General features: G+C 40.4%; 1 protein-coding gene across 1 annotated transcript; it reads right to left on the bottom strand.

The window, feature by feature from the left end:
• Positions 1–11,620: 11,620 nt before the first annotated feature.
• NPVF (neuropeptide VF precursor) lies at positions 11,621–15,159 on the bottom strand (the record flags this gene model as incomplete). The annotated part of the gene is made up of 3 exons (XM_084621163.1): positions 11,621–11,739; positions 12,623–13,002; positions 15,022–15,159. The coding sequence occupies 3 exons, from the start codon at positions 15,157–15,159 to the stop codon at positions 11,643–11,645; spliced, it is 615 nt and encodes a 204-aa protein (XP_084477289.1). The 3' UTR covers positions 11,621–11,642.
• Between the last annotated feature and the right edge of the window lie 336 nt (positions 15,160–15,495).

Below are 15,495 nucleotides of genomic sequence, written 5' to 3'. Positions count from 1 at the left end.
GGGGACAGCACAGTCTCTACCCCCTACAGTGGGGCCCAAGGACCTTTTACATTCCCTTTTCTCCTCTGCTCCCCCATTCCCTCCCCCCAGATTCTCATTCCTGTTGCTGAAGACCTCCCCCATTTACAATATTGCCACCCCAAGGATACAAAAATCATGTCAGGCTCTGCAAATCATGAGATTGGCCTTTAATTTGGCCTAAAATTTAACGAGATCTTTCAAAAAAGAACGTTGGGTGCTTTATATTTACCTTCTGGCTTTGCACATGAGCTCTTCTCTGCAACCAGGTGGGCTAAAAGGTTACTTTTTTTGTTAAAATGAAGGCTGAGATTCCCACCTAACAACCTTCCTCCAGAAGCTGGGTCTTTACAAAATCACCTAACATTGTGAGACTCACGATCAAATACCAAGTTAACAACAACTGTATTAGCTCAGTGTAAAATAATACCCCAAACCAACTCCTTTGCCTAATAATAACTCCCACCTTGTCCCCCCATTCGGAGTCACTGGACACCTGTTTCTTGCTCTCCCCCAATCACTGAAATCCTGGGGAAATCTTGTAGTGTATAACACCCAGTCTACTTAGTGGGGATGAGACTAGCTTTTTCCCCAGCTCCCAGGAGTTTCTAATGACTTTAGAGAGGAGGATAGTAGCTTCTTTCTTTCATGCATTCACACGCTGTCCCCTCCCCTACATTCAAGGCTAGTATTTCCTTTCCTAGGGTGGGATTGGGCTACCTGGTCTGGGAGATTTAGCTGCTGCATCTTGGACCTCCTTATTATAATTATTATTTATATGTCAGTAGCACTGAGAAGCTCCACTAATGATGGACTGCACAAACACACAGTAAGAGACAGTCCTTGTCTCAAAGAATTTTCATTCTAAATAGACAAGACAAACACAGGGTAGGAGGGGGCCCCTTAGATAAGATTCTCCCCCAAGAAAAATTGTATGTGGGAGTAAGTTATTATGTGGGAATAAGTTGTTTAAGGAAATTGATTTGCTGGGGGTAAAAGATGGTTTGGCTTAACTTTTGACCTCCCGTGCCTTTTTTGTTTTTCACAAATATAATGGACCCAATTCTGATCACACACACAATCTTAGTCTTCCTAACCTCACTGACGTCACTGGTATTACTCCTGATTTACACCAGCGTGAGAGAAGAGAGTCAGGACCTGCATAACTTACAGTATTACCCTCTACCCTGCCCACCAAATAGACACCAGTCTGTATAAAAAAGAAAGTAGCCCAACATCAACAACTTGGCATTTATTTATCAACCCTACTATAATTAACCAGTATCGTCCCCTGATGGAATAGCAAAATAATGGATTTAAAAAAAAATACAATTGGTTTCAGGCTTCCTTCTAAAGGGTTGTTACAAACAGCACAGAGGGATAGAAATTCTAGTGAACATTCTGACGAATGCTAAACCCATTGTTTCCTTTGAATAAATACAAAGATCTGTATGAATTTAAAATATAGTAGATGTTGCAAACATTGTGATAACCCATTCTCTAGGGAGCTCTCAGTCCAAGGGGCCAGTTTGCAGTGATCCGTCCCCCTTCTCCCCAACTCAGTGTCTGGCAGTCTGCAGAATGAACGGCTAGTGGGCAATGGAATGGGGCAAAACCATAAACTCAAGCCTACCTTCTGGCTCAGTGCAGTATCCTGTGAGTATATTTTGGCCTGCATTCAGGGTAGGCTCTGACATCACAATGACAGATGGTTGCAGCTTTGGGGTATATACTATATAGTATAGCTTGTGATGTAGGCAGCATCACAGTATCAGCCCCTGCTGTTTGAAGAGGCATGTGTTGCAGCAGTCTTTCTGTAGGTGGTTACTGGTATCCTCAAGATCTGGAGAGAAGGATTTAAAGGAAGGGGTAGCTCATGACCTGCCCCACTTCTCCTGAGACAGTAAAGGTCATTTTATTTGAACAAATTGGGAGCATCAAGTGGGCAGACCTGGTGCAGACTGGGGCCACACCGCCTGCCCTCCCGGCACTCGGAGCTGGGGCTGCATTGCCCACCCTCCTGGTGTTCCGGGGCTGGGGCGGGGGAGGCTGGGGCCACGCTCCCCATCCTCCTGGCGCTCCAGGGTTGGTGGGGTTGGGGGCGCTCCTGCATTGGGGGCGCTAGGTCGGGGTTGGCGGCCATGGAGGAGGGGCTCTGGGCTCTGGTGGGGGTCCCGGAAGGGGCAGGGCTTTGGGCGGAAGGGGTGGGGCTGGGGGCTAGCCACCCCAAGCCAGCAGTTCACATGCCACCCATGCCTGCACAGGTTTGGAAACACCAAGTCCACAAGTTTGAGTTTACAATGCAGTGTAGACATGCCCTAAGAAAACAGAAAGTGAACTTACAAGCAAATGATTCAAGTTTTTAAACCACAGGAAAGTTAGAGACAGAAGTGGTGATGAGGCAGCATTTTCAAAGAATATGAAAATTTGAGGATTTCTTCCAGGCTATTCGAAAGTCTCGAGAAATCGTGCCTTCCACATGATTTTGAAAAAGCAGTGAACAAACTGACAGCTGTACTGCAGGCTACAGCACTTAATGGTCATAGTGGGATTCCACAGCAATTTTTCTAGCTCTTATTTCCACTTAGGCTCACTCTGGCTCTTTTCAGGGGCTTGCTCATTTGGGGATGCTCCATTCTTGTAGATTACTTAAGGGGATGTTTACATCCTTCTTCTCAGGGCTTTGCAACTTTTGTCTTCCCACACCCCAAAAACTACTGCCCAATTGTTCCCTATGCCGGGCGCAAGTCAGTGGAAAGGGGAAAAAAATAGGGCAAAGAAAAGGCAGAACCATGGCTCCAAAACTCCAGCGTGCCAGTCAGCAGAGCTGACTGACTGCTTTGGGCAGGGGAAAGAGGAGCACCATAAGGAGGTGTTGCAGATTGTTCTGCCCACAGCACAAGGAGGCAGTCTACCTCTCTGTGCCGTAATGCCTCCTAGCGACTTCTCCAGGTTACTGTAGCTCCACATCACCCCTTCCTATGGGCTCTGGGCTATTAGCATCATCTAGCATGTAGTGCTGAAGTGAAGCAATCAGGAAAAAATAAAGAGCCTTAGCAGATCTGAATGGCAAGTTGAATAGTCATCCATCTCCGGGTTCAAACTCACCAGTTTCTAATGCAGAAAAGATCAAAGATTGCCAAAGAAGGTGAGGTGGCAGACATTAAATTGTCACCCACCCCCACTAAAACTGAACGAGTTTAATGTGGCATAATGTATTTTAATAAATGGGAAGAGAAAGAAGCATGATAATTTCTTATCAAACAAAAGAATGTTTCTGTTACTTACAGGGAAATGACCTAATGGGAGAAAAAAGTTTGTTAAATTAAATCAAGAGAAAACGTATTTTGCAAACTCAAATTTATCTCCACGTGTGATAAAAGAAACAGGTGGATGTCAGGATTTAGATGGGAAACTATTCAAGTGCCATTATCCTGCCCTGGTGCTGATTTTTTGCTTTCTTTATGTGGAGAGAATCATACACACTTCAGTGTTCAAAAGGAATCTGCCACAGAATTTTTTTATAGAGAAAAGTGGTATTATTACCCAAGGTGATATACATTATTATACTTATGCCAATGGCAAAAGATAGAAGATAGACAGCACTGACTCAGTGGTTTTGCAGCCTATATTTGTTCTGTTCCAGGTTTTGGGAAATGGTTTCAAAGTGTAAGAATGTAAACAATAATATAACTAGACTTCATTTATGGCAAAGTCTTAAGATAGCCAGTGTGAAAATAACTTTATATGTGTTTGCATTTTCTTAAGTCTAGGGCCTCCATCAGAAGTCTTCTATCCCAATCTACAGTATGAGGTGAAAATGTTTTAAAACAATACTTCATTCTGTCTGAAATAGTAACTGGATGCTTCAAAAGCATTTCTCATGTTTAAAAATAGTGCGACTTCTGCCCTCCTGTGGCAGTAGACTAGTTTTGCAGATGGCCTGGGATCATGACTGCAAACGTCTGTATTAGATTTTATAATCACAGATTCCTTTATTTTTCTTTGTGGAAGAGATATAAAGAACTGTGTTCACAACCTGCACTGCTTTATAATTATTTGATTTTAGTACAAGCTTCTGGTATTTTGTTACGAAAAAGGGAAATTAATTAAATAATTCAGTACCATTTTTTTAACCTTACTATAAGAACACAGAGTCTGAAAGTGTGAAGATTATATAAGAATAAATGGTTTGGGATAAATTTTTGTGGTCATTAACATAATTTTAGCTTGAATGTCTATGCCCACATATTGGATAATTTGCACAAAAGATAGGAGAAGCTTCTATGCTATCCTGTTTAATCATTCTATAGTTTATTTAATGTAAACCCCTTTTTCTTTAGAAAAGATGTCCGGTATTAATGTTTGGAATACCAGGGTCTGATTCCTATCTTGTTTTTACACCAAGGCCATGTCATTGATTCCAGTGGAGTTACTTTAACTCTACCCATGTGTACATGAAGAGTCAGTCCCATGCCGTCTAGTTACATTAAAAAAATCATTAGCTGTAGCCCGATAGGCAGTTTTAAATGTACGGATTTATGCATAAGGTGAATCAGCCTTTCAAATAAGACTTGCACATGGCTTGACTTTCAGAGGTTCAGAGCACCTGAAACCTCAACTAACATCAATAGGGGCTGCAGCTGCTCATCACCTCAGCAGATCAGGCCCATTGAATATATTCATGGGAAAGTGGGCAAAAGCAAAATATTACGGAAGTGGATGGCAGTGGTCAACTGAGAGACACCAGGAAATACATGCTGACAACTGTTGCTGTTTTTTCCACCCTTTGTTTCCATGAAGCAGCTCTTCTTGAACACAGCACAAACTTCCAGCCAAGTCGCAGATGTTCAGCATCATCTGCATTCACACGTCTCTATTTCAAGACCCAAACAGGCCAAATCAAAGCCTGGTTTCACCACACTGAAGTAAAATTTACCCTTCGTGTATCTTTATTTTGGTTTAACTAATTTCTTCACATGCATCTAAATCAAACCACTTTCTCTTGTAACACTATTGACGCTGGAAATCAGTGCCAAGTTTCAGTTGAAATGCCCAACAGGAGAAATATCAGGGTTCCTTCTTGCACTTCTGGTGGCCTCTTATTTCCTAGCAAAATTCCAGCACTCAGAATTTGATTAAAATCCCTAATAGCGACTATGCATACACTTCAGATGCATACACTTCAGAACACAGCTACATCCAATGTGTAAGTCAATACCAATCATATACTTTTATCTTATTTTTCATTCCCTGAGCCTATTTTTTCTACACCCAGGGGAAACCAGTCCCACTTCCCCTTTCAAATCAATATCTACATGTCAGTAATACAGTGTAGCTTAAGCTATGCAATTTTAGGAACCTTTTTAACCATCAGATGAAGGTGACACATTTATTTTTAGCAACCAAAGAAGAGGTATTTGTTATATCAGATGTTTTAAAAACAATTCTCTCCACACTTGCTCATGAACTCCTGCGAATAAATCTCATCACTGGCCCAATTCAGCCCGACTGTGAGTGAGTGCCATTCTAGGGATACATTTGGTCCCATGTCTCTAAATCATTGCCTCCCTGAATTGCTAATACATTGGTCTACTACCGAAGTATTTCTTATTTTAAAACCAAAATCAGCTATTCTACGTCAGGGATAAAGGTGATGCGCATACATCTGTAATGTGGTCCTCTGTAAGATGAGATCAGGATGATTATGGAGGAACTTCTGTAGCTGAATGTCAATCCTGGAACAGGGTTTCTAGGGATTCCCCTGTTTCTGCTGCAGAATGCTGTGGGCTTGATCCAGAACTGTGTTACTTCAGTTCTATGCTAGTGAGAGACCACTGATGTCACCCCTTCTGTGATTAAATTAATCACTATTGCGTTGTAAATGATTTTTCCTGTTCCTATTAGTGGTTTTCTCTTCTGCATTTTTTAAATCTGGGTCGCTGTGGCCCTGCTCTGGGCACCTCTCCAGAAACAGGTGATTCCAGCAAACCTCTTCCTCTACTGCACTGTTGTGCTCCCTTTCTGTGAATTTAGAAAAGAATAAAAAGTTGCAGTATGAATCCATGTGGGTTAAACATGATCTTTCATCGACTGCACACTTGGATGTAACATGAGCATGCAATATACAAAGTGCAAGATTTTGCTTCTGTCTCTAGTATTGAGCCTTTTAATAATTAATTGGGAGGAATGGGTCTGTGGAGGGCAGAAGAGGAGGAATTTTTAAATAGACAGAATGTGAAGATTGTGGTGGAGAGGATTATAAATAAGCTAGATTTCCGTAGGACTCTCCATTGTCTCTCCCCCGCACTATAGGGATCTGAGATCATCTTCCAGTTTTGGCTGAAACTTGGTAGCACTGAGATGAAGCTCAAGGAGGAGGTTTTCCCTTGTCATTGTGTTTTCAGCCCTTCTGTTAGGTGGTTCAGAAACTGGCTTTCACCCTACTGAATTACACTGCTCCTTTTCAGTCTGTTGCAGACAGGAGTGTGGATGGATGCCGTTGTGGAGAAGATGTGAACGGCACTTGCTAAGTAGTACACTGGCTGGCTCACTGACTGAGCACATTACCTTTTATTATCCTTACCACGGAAGCTTCAAAGCCGGGATAAATACTCTGAGCACAGAAGCTTCAAAGATAGGTTGAGTACACACTGTTCTAAGTGTCACAAAAAGTGGATGAACCCGTTGATAACAGTCAGTGAATTCCTGAAGTAGAGAGTAATTAGATTACTTTACCTTCCTACATTAGAACTCTTCTGTTCATTCTATTACTCAGTCTTCTGCTGTAGAGACCAGATTGGCAAGGGCGGGGGGTTGTGGGGGGGGGAGTTTAAGGCCCATAAAACTGTGTCATGACACAGAGATAATGTAACATTCTTGCTTTAATGCCACATTTTCTAAGCATAAGAAAATGAGTAAAATGATTCTTCCTCTTTATGTTTCTCTTGACCTATATCTGTACTAATCATTCTGGTGCCTTTTGGGCTTGGCAGAGAACAGGACCAACTTAACCCATATCTATCTATAGCTATATAAAGATAAATCAGACAACCTGTGGGTCAAAGGTTCAAAAGAAGGGATGGTGTGGCAGCTGTGCCGGAGCAGAAATGCCTGTGCTGTGAGCTTGGCCTGAGTCTTAAACAGTTAAAACAAACTCAAGATTTGTCTGTCTGCCCTTCTAAACTAACAAACACACAAGGTAACTAGTTAGCTGCAGTGCTTAAGCAAAGAGCCTGACCTGGCCTTGGTGTTTTGGGCTAATACTGCTCTGCTGTGCTCCTTTTCTGCCACAATTCCACTCAGCACTGACCTTCAGAAGAAGCAAGTGAACTTTCTTAACTGACCTGTTGGCACCTTATTGGTCAGTGTCTCTTCTTAGCCCTTCCACTCCCCTGGGAGACTCAATCCCATTGGTAACCTGGCCTGAGTGGATTTGCCTTAGGCGGAGGGTAATTTCTAGCAGGGGGCAGAGAAGCCCTGATAGATCCCCCCACAGATAGTTTCTTGAGGAGAAATGCCTTCTGACATTTTATGCACTCCCATATGTTTCCCAAAATGTGATTTAAAGCAGGGGTGTAATTTAAAGCTGCCAGAATGGTCTGGGGTGTAACTCTGGCACCTGATATTCAGGATGGAGCAACACTCCAGCACTTCACCTGGCACATGGGGTTACAATGCCATTCAAATTTGGTCTGGCTTCCTGCCCCCAGCATGATACCTGATGGAGAGGCTGCCAGGCCAAATTTGAGTGAGTGGTGTTGCAACCTGACACACGGGGTTGCAATGCCAATCAGGTTTGGCCCAGCTACTTGAGTAATGGCCTGGTGCATTGGGTTGCACTGCTGCTCAGGGCTGGCCTAGCCACCCACCCATCATAAGAGAGGGACTGCTGCCTGGATCAAATCTGAGCAGTGCTGCAACCCTGTGTGCCAGGTTGCAATGCCACTCATCACTCAAATTTGGTCCACATTGTTTGAGTGTGGGGCAGGTGGTGGGAACAAGTGGAACCACTGGGTGGCCGTAATCAGAAGGTGCAGCTCTAGCCCAGGACAGGACCAGGGTGCTGAGCTGTGGGGGAGGAGTCGGTGAGAGTCCAGGAAGGTTGTGGGGGTAATGAGCGCGGCGCTGGGGACAAGCTGTTGGTGGGCTACAGGTGAGTGGGGAGTATTGGAGGGTGAGGGGAGGGGAGCTGTGGCTGGTGGGGCTGAGGTGTTGGGGGCTGTGGTGAGTGGGATATATTTCAGATCTTTTGGGATGTTGTGGGGGGCCATCAGGATAAGTGGGGCGGGGGCTGGTCTGATCAGCCAATTAAATTGGGGTTATGGAGTGCCCCAAAAGTAGCTGGAGCATACAAGTGAATCTTGCTCTTATTTTAAATTTGCAGAGAATATTAATATTGTGAAAACAGTATTTTACATGCACCGCCAATGGGCTTTTTGACTAATTACATGTCCGCTTTGGATGTGACTTGCTACTTAGTTTAAAGTTTGACACATAAGAATTGAGTTACAAGTATTTTACCTTGCTATGATATGTGCATTTATTATTAATGTGTGAAATCTCATATTTGCAGTTTCACAGATTGTTGATGAGATAACATTTACTGGTAAAGTGTAAGTTAAGTTTTTAATATGTGTACTTTATCTTATGACATCACTCATAAGATAGATTGTGGAAGCCTGTGTGACAGAATTACCAACTTCAGATCACTTTTGCAGGGTTTCTGCATTATAAAATTTAGCACTACATCACTTGTTAAAAGGACTATGCTAGGTTAAAAATAACATACCGTAAAAGAACCATGTGTTAGTGTAGTAACCGCTCCAATTAGTAAAACTGAAACCAGTTTTAAAATCCTACTTTTTTTTCACTGGTTTATGCTATTTGTGTACTTTTTTTTTTTTTTTGCATTTTTCTCTTGCTGGACAAAGAGAATAGACTAGGCAATTTCATTTTTGTTTTTTGACATTTTCTAGTCAATTTCATGTTAAGGTTTTACGCAGTAGCACAATGTGATGATATCTGGGTTGCAATGACAGTAGTGTAGTGGAATGATTATTTATTTAATTAAATGGTTTTGGCTGGAATTTTAAAATTCCTGTTGATTTCACATTTTGTGGAAGCTTATTTTTGTGAAACCTAAATGTTAAGCTGTGCCACCCTTTAAAAAAATCGAGGTTGTTGTATGCCTTGTATGGTGTAAGTCATTGGGGCTTCACAGACAAGATGAGAGTGACTGGCCCTCTGCATTTTGGGAAATGTGAGAAACTGGTTTCCTTCCCTGATGAAAGATGCTTGAGAGTCTATGGCTTCTTCTGGGTAAAACTGTTGTCTTTTTACACTCTACTAAATCTCTCCAAACAATACATGGAACTCAACCGCATGCTGAGGCCTCAGACCTTTACATTTGGCAGTAAATTGTCACCTGTCCACTTTATAAGCTCAGGTAGGAATTTCAAGCGAACATGTTGGTTTTGCCTGGTGAGTTTAATGATAAGCATAAATATTGTTTGTGTAGCAGGAAAGGAGAGGAACTCCTGAACCCTCCTAGAATTAATCCCTGTGAGTTTGGATGGTCTGCTACTTGATTTACTTTAATCTTTCTTGCTTTTTCCCAATTCATGAATAATATCAATATGTGGATAATAAATAATCTGGTGAGTAATAGCTGTAGCTATGTATGTAGCTCCTTCTCATCCCTTTACACTAGTCAGTGATTGTTTTCCTGGCTCACACACTCTCAGACCAAAGCAAAATTTTGCTTAGCATCACATAATTTCTCCTTTATGTACTTTGCTCCTAGCTTTTTATCTGCTGGGAGGAAATAAATCAACATCTCTCCTCTCTTAGATCTGTGCTGCAGAGCCTGTAGTTAGAATGCATCCTATTTATACTTGTAGCAGGGATTGCTTTCAGGCTACTGCTTTTCTCCCATTGCAGTCACAATTAATGCCAATCTGACCTTGTTGCTAGGTGGTATGTCCCTTAAGCGGACAGTTGCTATTGCTGCTTAGGGATTCTTGCAAATGTTGTTTGCTTTTTGTTCACTTGACATGCTAGAAGTGTTCAAGGATCAGTACACAACTCACCATTTTGGGAATTTCAGTTCCAATGCTCATTCACTTATAAATCAGTAACACATTCCATGGTTTTACTGACTTCAGAAAGGGTGAAATTCTGGCCCTACTGAAGGGAATGGCAAAACTTTCTTGGACTTCAATGGGGCCAGGATTTCTCCTTATGTGTATGCTTCGTTGACCAATGTCCTTAAGTATGAACATGGCAGAATAAGTTTCTATGACTGCTCTTAAATCTGATACATTTCCGTGCTGTATGTCATGACCAAGTTTTGGGTCTAGCAGTAGCTAGTAGACATATTTCATTTTTTTAAAAAACATTACAAAGATCAGAACATTTATTTCCTTTGATCCTACAAGGAGTTCTACACAATGCCAAGGGAAGTTCCCCATTGACTTCAGCGGGAATGTGGGGTGAGAGGTGTTCAGATTGAACACAGAAGCCTGACTTTAGGCTCCTACTTTTGAAAATCTCAGTCTACAATGTTTTGCTGCTGACAAAAATACCCACACACACTTTGACTTTCACAGTGTTTATTGAATATGGATGAATTTCTATGTAATACCTAAATATTCCCCACTTTGCAGGGGCTCTGTTTATTTAGGATCAGATCCTGCCACCCTTAAGGTGAGTAGAACCATACTCTGCAAGTAGCCCCAATGAATTTAGAGTGGTGCAAAGGGGCTGATTGCAAGTCAGAATCTGTCCCTAACTGTGAAATTATCAGAGCACAAATAAAAGGGATCCATTCTTTTTCCCGTTCATATAACTAGAATGTTTCAACTGATATTGTTCAAATGTGGCTCGAACTGAAATGTCCGATCAAAGTCTAAGCAAGAACATTTTTATCCCAAAGAATGTTTTTGCGAAAATTACAGTGTGAAAAGGTGGGGTTTAGAATGTAAAAGCTCTGTCCAACTGTGCGTCTGGTAGTTCTAATGTCATTCAGTCTGGCAGAGGAAACAGAATGTTTACAGTTCAGATTCCTCAGGATATTTGGGAGGGTATTATTTCAAAATAGTAATTGCATTATGAAGAGACAACAATAGATGCCATTCCTCTGTGATGATCTAAGAAGCTAGCATTTAATTTGTAGCAAAAATGTCAGTGGTCACCTAAACAAAACTTCTATCCAAATATGTCTCAAACAACAACAATGGTTCCATGTATATGTTTTTTTCATTCATGTCTTTGGCTACATAAGACACTAAGATGGCAGTGGGCTTTTTTCCTTCCAGAATTGTTTCTGTTTGCTATTCACACAGTAGGCTCCTACTAGTTGTAGTATGCGTCTTTTTATTTGCTTAAAATGCTTCCAGTTATACAATACAACTATTCTTCAAAAATTTACAACAGACAGGACATCAGTCAGGCAGCAGTCATTAAAATTTATGATATCCTGCCACTGAAATGAACTAGTACAACAAATAACTACCGTAATCATTGCAATATACTGCAATGGTTTGCACAGCACCAGCCACGTACAATAGTATTAATATTATTATGAAGGTAAGTCTAGATTTCAGTTTGCACCTCTGTTTCCCTTACATCATCTTTTGATTTAAATATAGATCCCAGCTTTTCTGGTTTGAGTCTTCATCATTTGATTCCTTTTCAATATAGTTGTTTGAATACAGATTCCTAAAAGGTCAGAAATACAAAACAAAAAGTGCTATAATCGGGTGAGACAATCACAGAAGAATGAAAAACGGCAGATGCAGATAATACTGGCTGTCTGATTCTGCAGTGAATGCTTCTGAACTGGACTTCTCTTCTGCTTCATGCAGGCAAAACATGTGGTTTCAGAGCAAGACAAGTGAAGCAGAATCAGGCCCCCCAGATTAACGAAATGTTTGGATTACTGGTATTTTAAAGGAATTATTATTGTGTATAAAAATAAAATTCACAGTAGAAAATAGTTGGTCCAAATAATAATAAGAGTTGGGTAGGAAATGGCTTTCCTGGAAAAAATTGAAATTTTGAAAATAATATATTTCCTGTCTTAAATCAGGATGAAAAGTTGAAATCTCAAAAATTTTCACAAGTCACCAAACCAATCTTTTTATTTTGGGGTTCAGGTCAATTGAAATGTTTAATTTTGACCTTTCAAAAAATTTTGGTTTTGACCTTTAAAAACAATGTTTATGATAATTAGCTTAAATATCACAACAAAACATTGTTTCAAATGGAAAACAATGGAATTTTTCATTTTGAAGATATTGCCATGGAAAGCTTCAACAATTTCAAAACATTTTAAAATGAGAAATTCATCAAACCTGACACTTTCCTTTCAGTTTCGATGAATTGGCATTTTCCAACCAAAAAAACCAATGTGTTGAAAAATTCCTGACAGTAATAGTAATGCTTTTTAATCTGATGAACTTTGGGCATCATTCTGATGTCCTTACTTAGGCAAATCAAACTCACTCAAACACCCAGTTGAGATTGCTTGAGTAAGGCTGGCAGGATTGAATCCTGGCTAATTTATCATTTGGAGGGCATTCGCATGCTTTTAAACACTTACCTGTTATTGCCTTGCTCAGCTTCTTGAATGTCTTCTGATAGGTGGGCAGGTAGTGATTTCCCAAATCTTTGTGGCAAGGTGGCAAGTGATTGGATGGAACTTTTAACAAATGGAAATCTCCTGAACCTGTGTAATAAGTTAGGAGCACATCTATTACTGCCTTCAAAAGCTCTCCCAAATCTCAGAGGCAAATTAGCCACTGGCTTCATGCTTCTTTTTTCTTGAACATTTCTTCCAAACCTCAGTGGTAAATTGGCAAGTGAATTAGGCATCTTGTTGACTGTGGGAGTGCTCATTTTAATGATGTTTTTTGATCCCCAGTCTTTCAGTTCTTCAAAATTGAGACTTCTCTGCTTTTCTTCTAAGAAGTCTTCACTGGACTAAAGATAGAAATAATGATACAATCATCTTTTTACATGGATGATAACCTGTCTACATACAAATCACATACAGTAGGTTGTTAATTTTAAGGTTTCTGTAGGCACAGACAGGGGGGGAGAAGAATATACTTTCCTAATGCTTTTAGAATGCGAATTCCCCAAACATTTTTCAGAGTGTGGACTCTTCCTTGTAGACTGATTGTCTTGTAGACTATTTCCTCCCATTGGCTACCAGAGAACATTCCAGTGGCAACTTCAGCAGTTGTTTACATAGAAAATTAGGAATGCATTTCTGTATCTTTATCTGCTTTAGTGATACCCATTTTTGCCCTAAATGTCAATCACAGTCTCCTTTTGCTCATTTTATCTTCCCCTTCCATCTGTTCTGTTCCTTTCCCGTTCTCCCTGCTCCTTGCACATGCTTTTCTGCTGTCTTGTCCTCTTCTCTACCTCTTCCTGTACAGTTGTTTCCCTTCTTATTGGTCTCCCTTTCCCTTCACATGATTCCTTTTCCCTTGGTTCCCATCTCCACAGCTTCCCATTCATGCTGCCCAGCCATTGGAGAATTCCCCTGGCCTAAGAGAACTTCAAATTAGTGTAAAGCTAACAGAACTACTCCTCCATTTCTGGCATATGTGGTGTGCCAGGATCACACTCTATTCTGCTACACTGATCCTCTACTGGCATAGGGGCATTAAGGACCTTGAGCTCCTACACTGCTTTATCTCATGCTTGAGCTGACCGGTACAGAACCACTTCTGTTGCACCCAATCCCTGTGCTTGGACACAGTGGAGCATTGAGCCCAGGATATTAATTGTTTTATGAAATAATTAGTGCCGTTGTTCTCTGAAAAGTGGCTATATAAAAATTATTTTCTTATGCAAAAGTGTTCTCTGCGCACAGTTAAAGTCATATCTTATTTTTGTGAAGTTGTGTTGTTAAGTTTCTCGATCTTAAAAGCAGATCAGTGCAAATAAGGTATTAGATTTAAATTAAAAACCAAACATTAACATTGTCCATTCCAGCCCATATGTTTTTATGAATGTTTACTTCTCTCAGCACTGCAGAAGCAAGCACAGCTATTGGGAGAGGGAGCTGGAGTCTATTCTAATTCAGACATCATTAACGGAATTGTTCACTTCTAACTGTGGGACCAAATTCTATCTCCTGTTACACCTGAGCAACCCCACTGAAATGTGTAAACAAGGGGCAAACCTGAAGACTAAGGGGCTGTACAGGCTGGGGTGCTGGAATAATTTGTATAACATGGGTGCTGAAAGAGGAAGCCATATATTTGGTTGTTGTTTCTACTTCAAGCCAGGGGGTGCTGCCGCACCTTCAGCACCCCTAGTTCTAGGACCCCTGTGCACAGGTATAATTAAGGTAAAATTTTTGCTTGAAGAATTTTTATAACTGGCGATGGTGCAGAAGGCAAAAATAATGTAGACTCTGAGGTCCCAGGGACTGCTTCTAGGGCAGAAAGTTAGGAAAAAATCACTTTATATATAAACTGTATAAATATAAACTGGGTAAATTTGATTTGGCAGCTATTGAGACACAATAAATATGGACCCCATGATGATATTTTATAGTCATTTTTCAGGGTAGAACTTTAAGTCCATTTACCACATCAGATTTATAGTATTTTCCATTTATCATTATTATTTGAACATCTCAAACATTTCTTTATTAATTTTGGATCAGTAATGCATCTTTTATAAGAATAAAAAGCATGACAGTTTCTTACTGCATAAGCAAAAATCCATTCAAAATAAACATCACCCTGAATCCCAAGGTTTTACTGCATGAAAATCAAATCATGAATTGCTTTACACACTACATATAAGCCAGCGGATAGATTTCATGAAAGTTGTCTCAACAAGCCTTGTTTATGCTAGTGATGTTATAGGACCTGATCCTGTGCCACTGAAGTCAATGGGAACTTTGCCACTAACTTCAATGGACACAGGATCAGACCTGCAGTTCTCAAAATAATCTCATACCAAGGCAAACCTTACCTCAGAATATCTATCACCATAATCTCTGCTCTGCAGACTGGACATTGCTGATTCATCTAGGCACGAAGTATTTGATGTTAAAAAGATAAATTTGGCTAAAGTAAATAAAATAAACCTTTTGATTGAGATGATTTTCATTTTCTCTTAAATTAAGTTTATATAGAGAGCTCAGAATCTGTACAGCAAAGGAAATGATCATCTTTTTATATGATTAGAAAACAAAGAGATTCCTTAAACTGTGACATCAACTCCAAATGCTTTATTTCTTAATATTAATTAGGGATGCAGTTTTAAATATATATTTGAAGAATGTTGGGAATTTGTTTTGTGAACATATTTAATAAACACTGTTTCCTGCTGCAAACACATTACCTTTACAAATATTTTTCTAGCTATGAAAGAGATTTTAATTAGCTAACTTTGAACACCTCACCAACCAGCACTCATAATAACCATGTTTCATTGCTACATTTT

The sequence above is a fragment of the Lepidochelys olivacea genome (assembly GCF_965140295.1).
Source record: "Lepidochelys olivacea isolate rLepOli2 genome assembly, chromosome: 2".
Classification (NCBI taxonomy): Eukaryota; Metazoa; Chordata; order Testudines; family Cheloniidae; genus Lepidochelys; species Lepidochelys olivacea.
The sequence above is the reverse complement of the archived record's forward strand: the minus strand, read 5'-3'. Positions and strand labels throughout refer to the sequence as shown.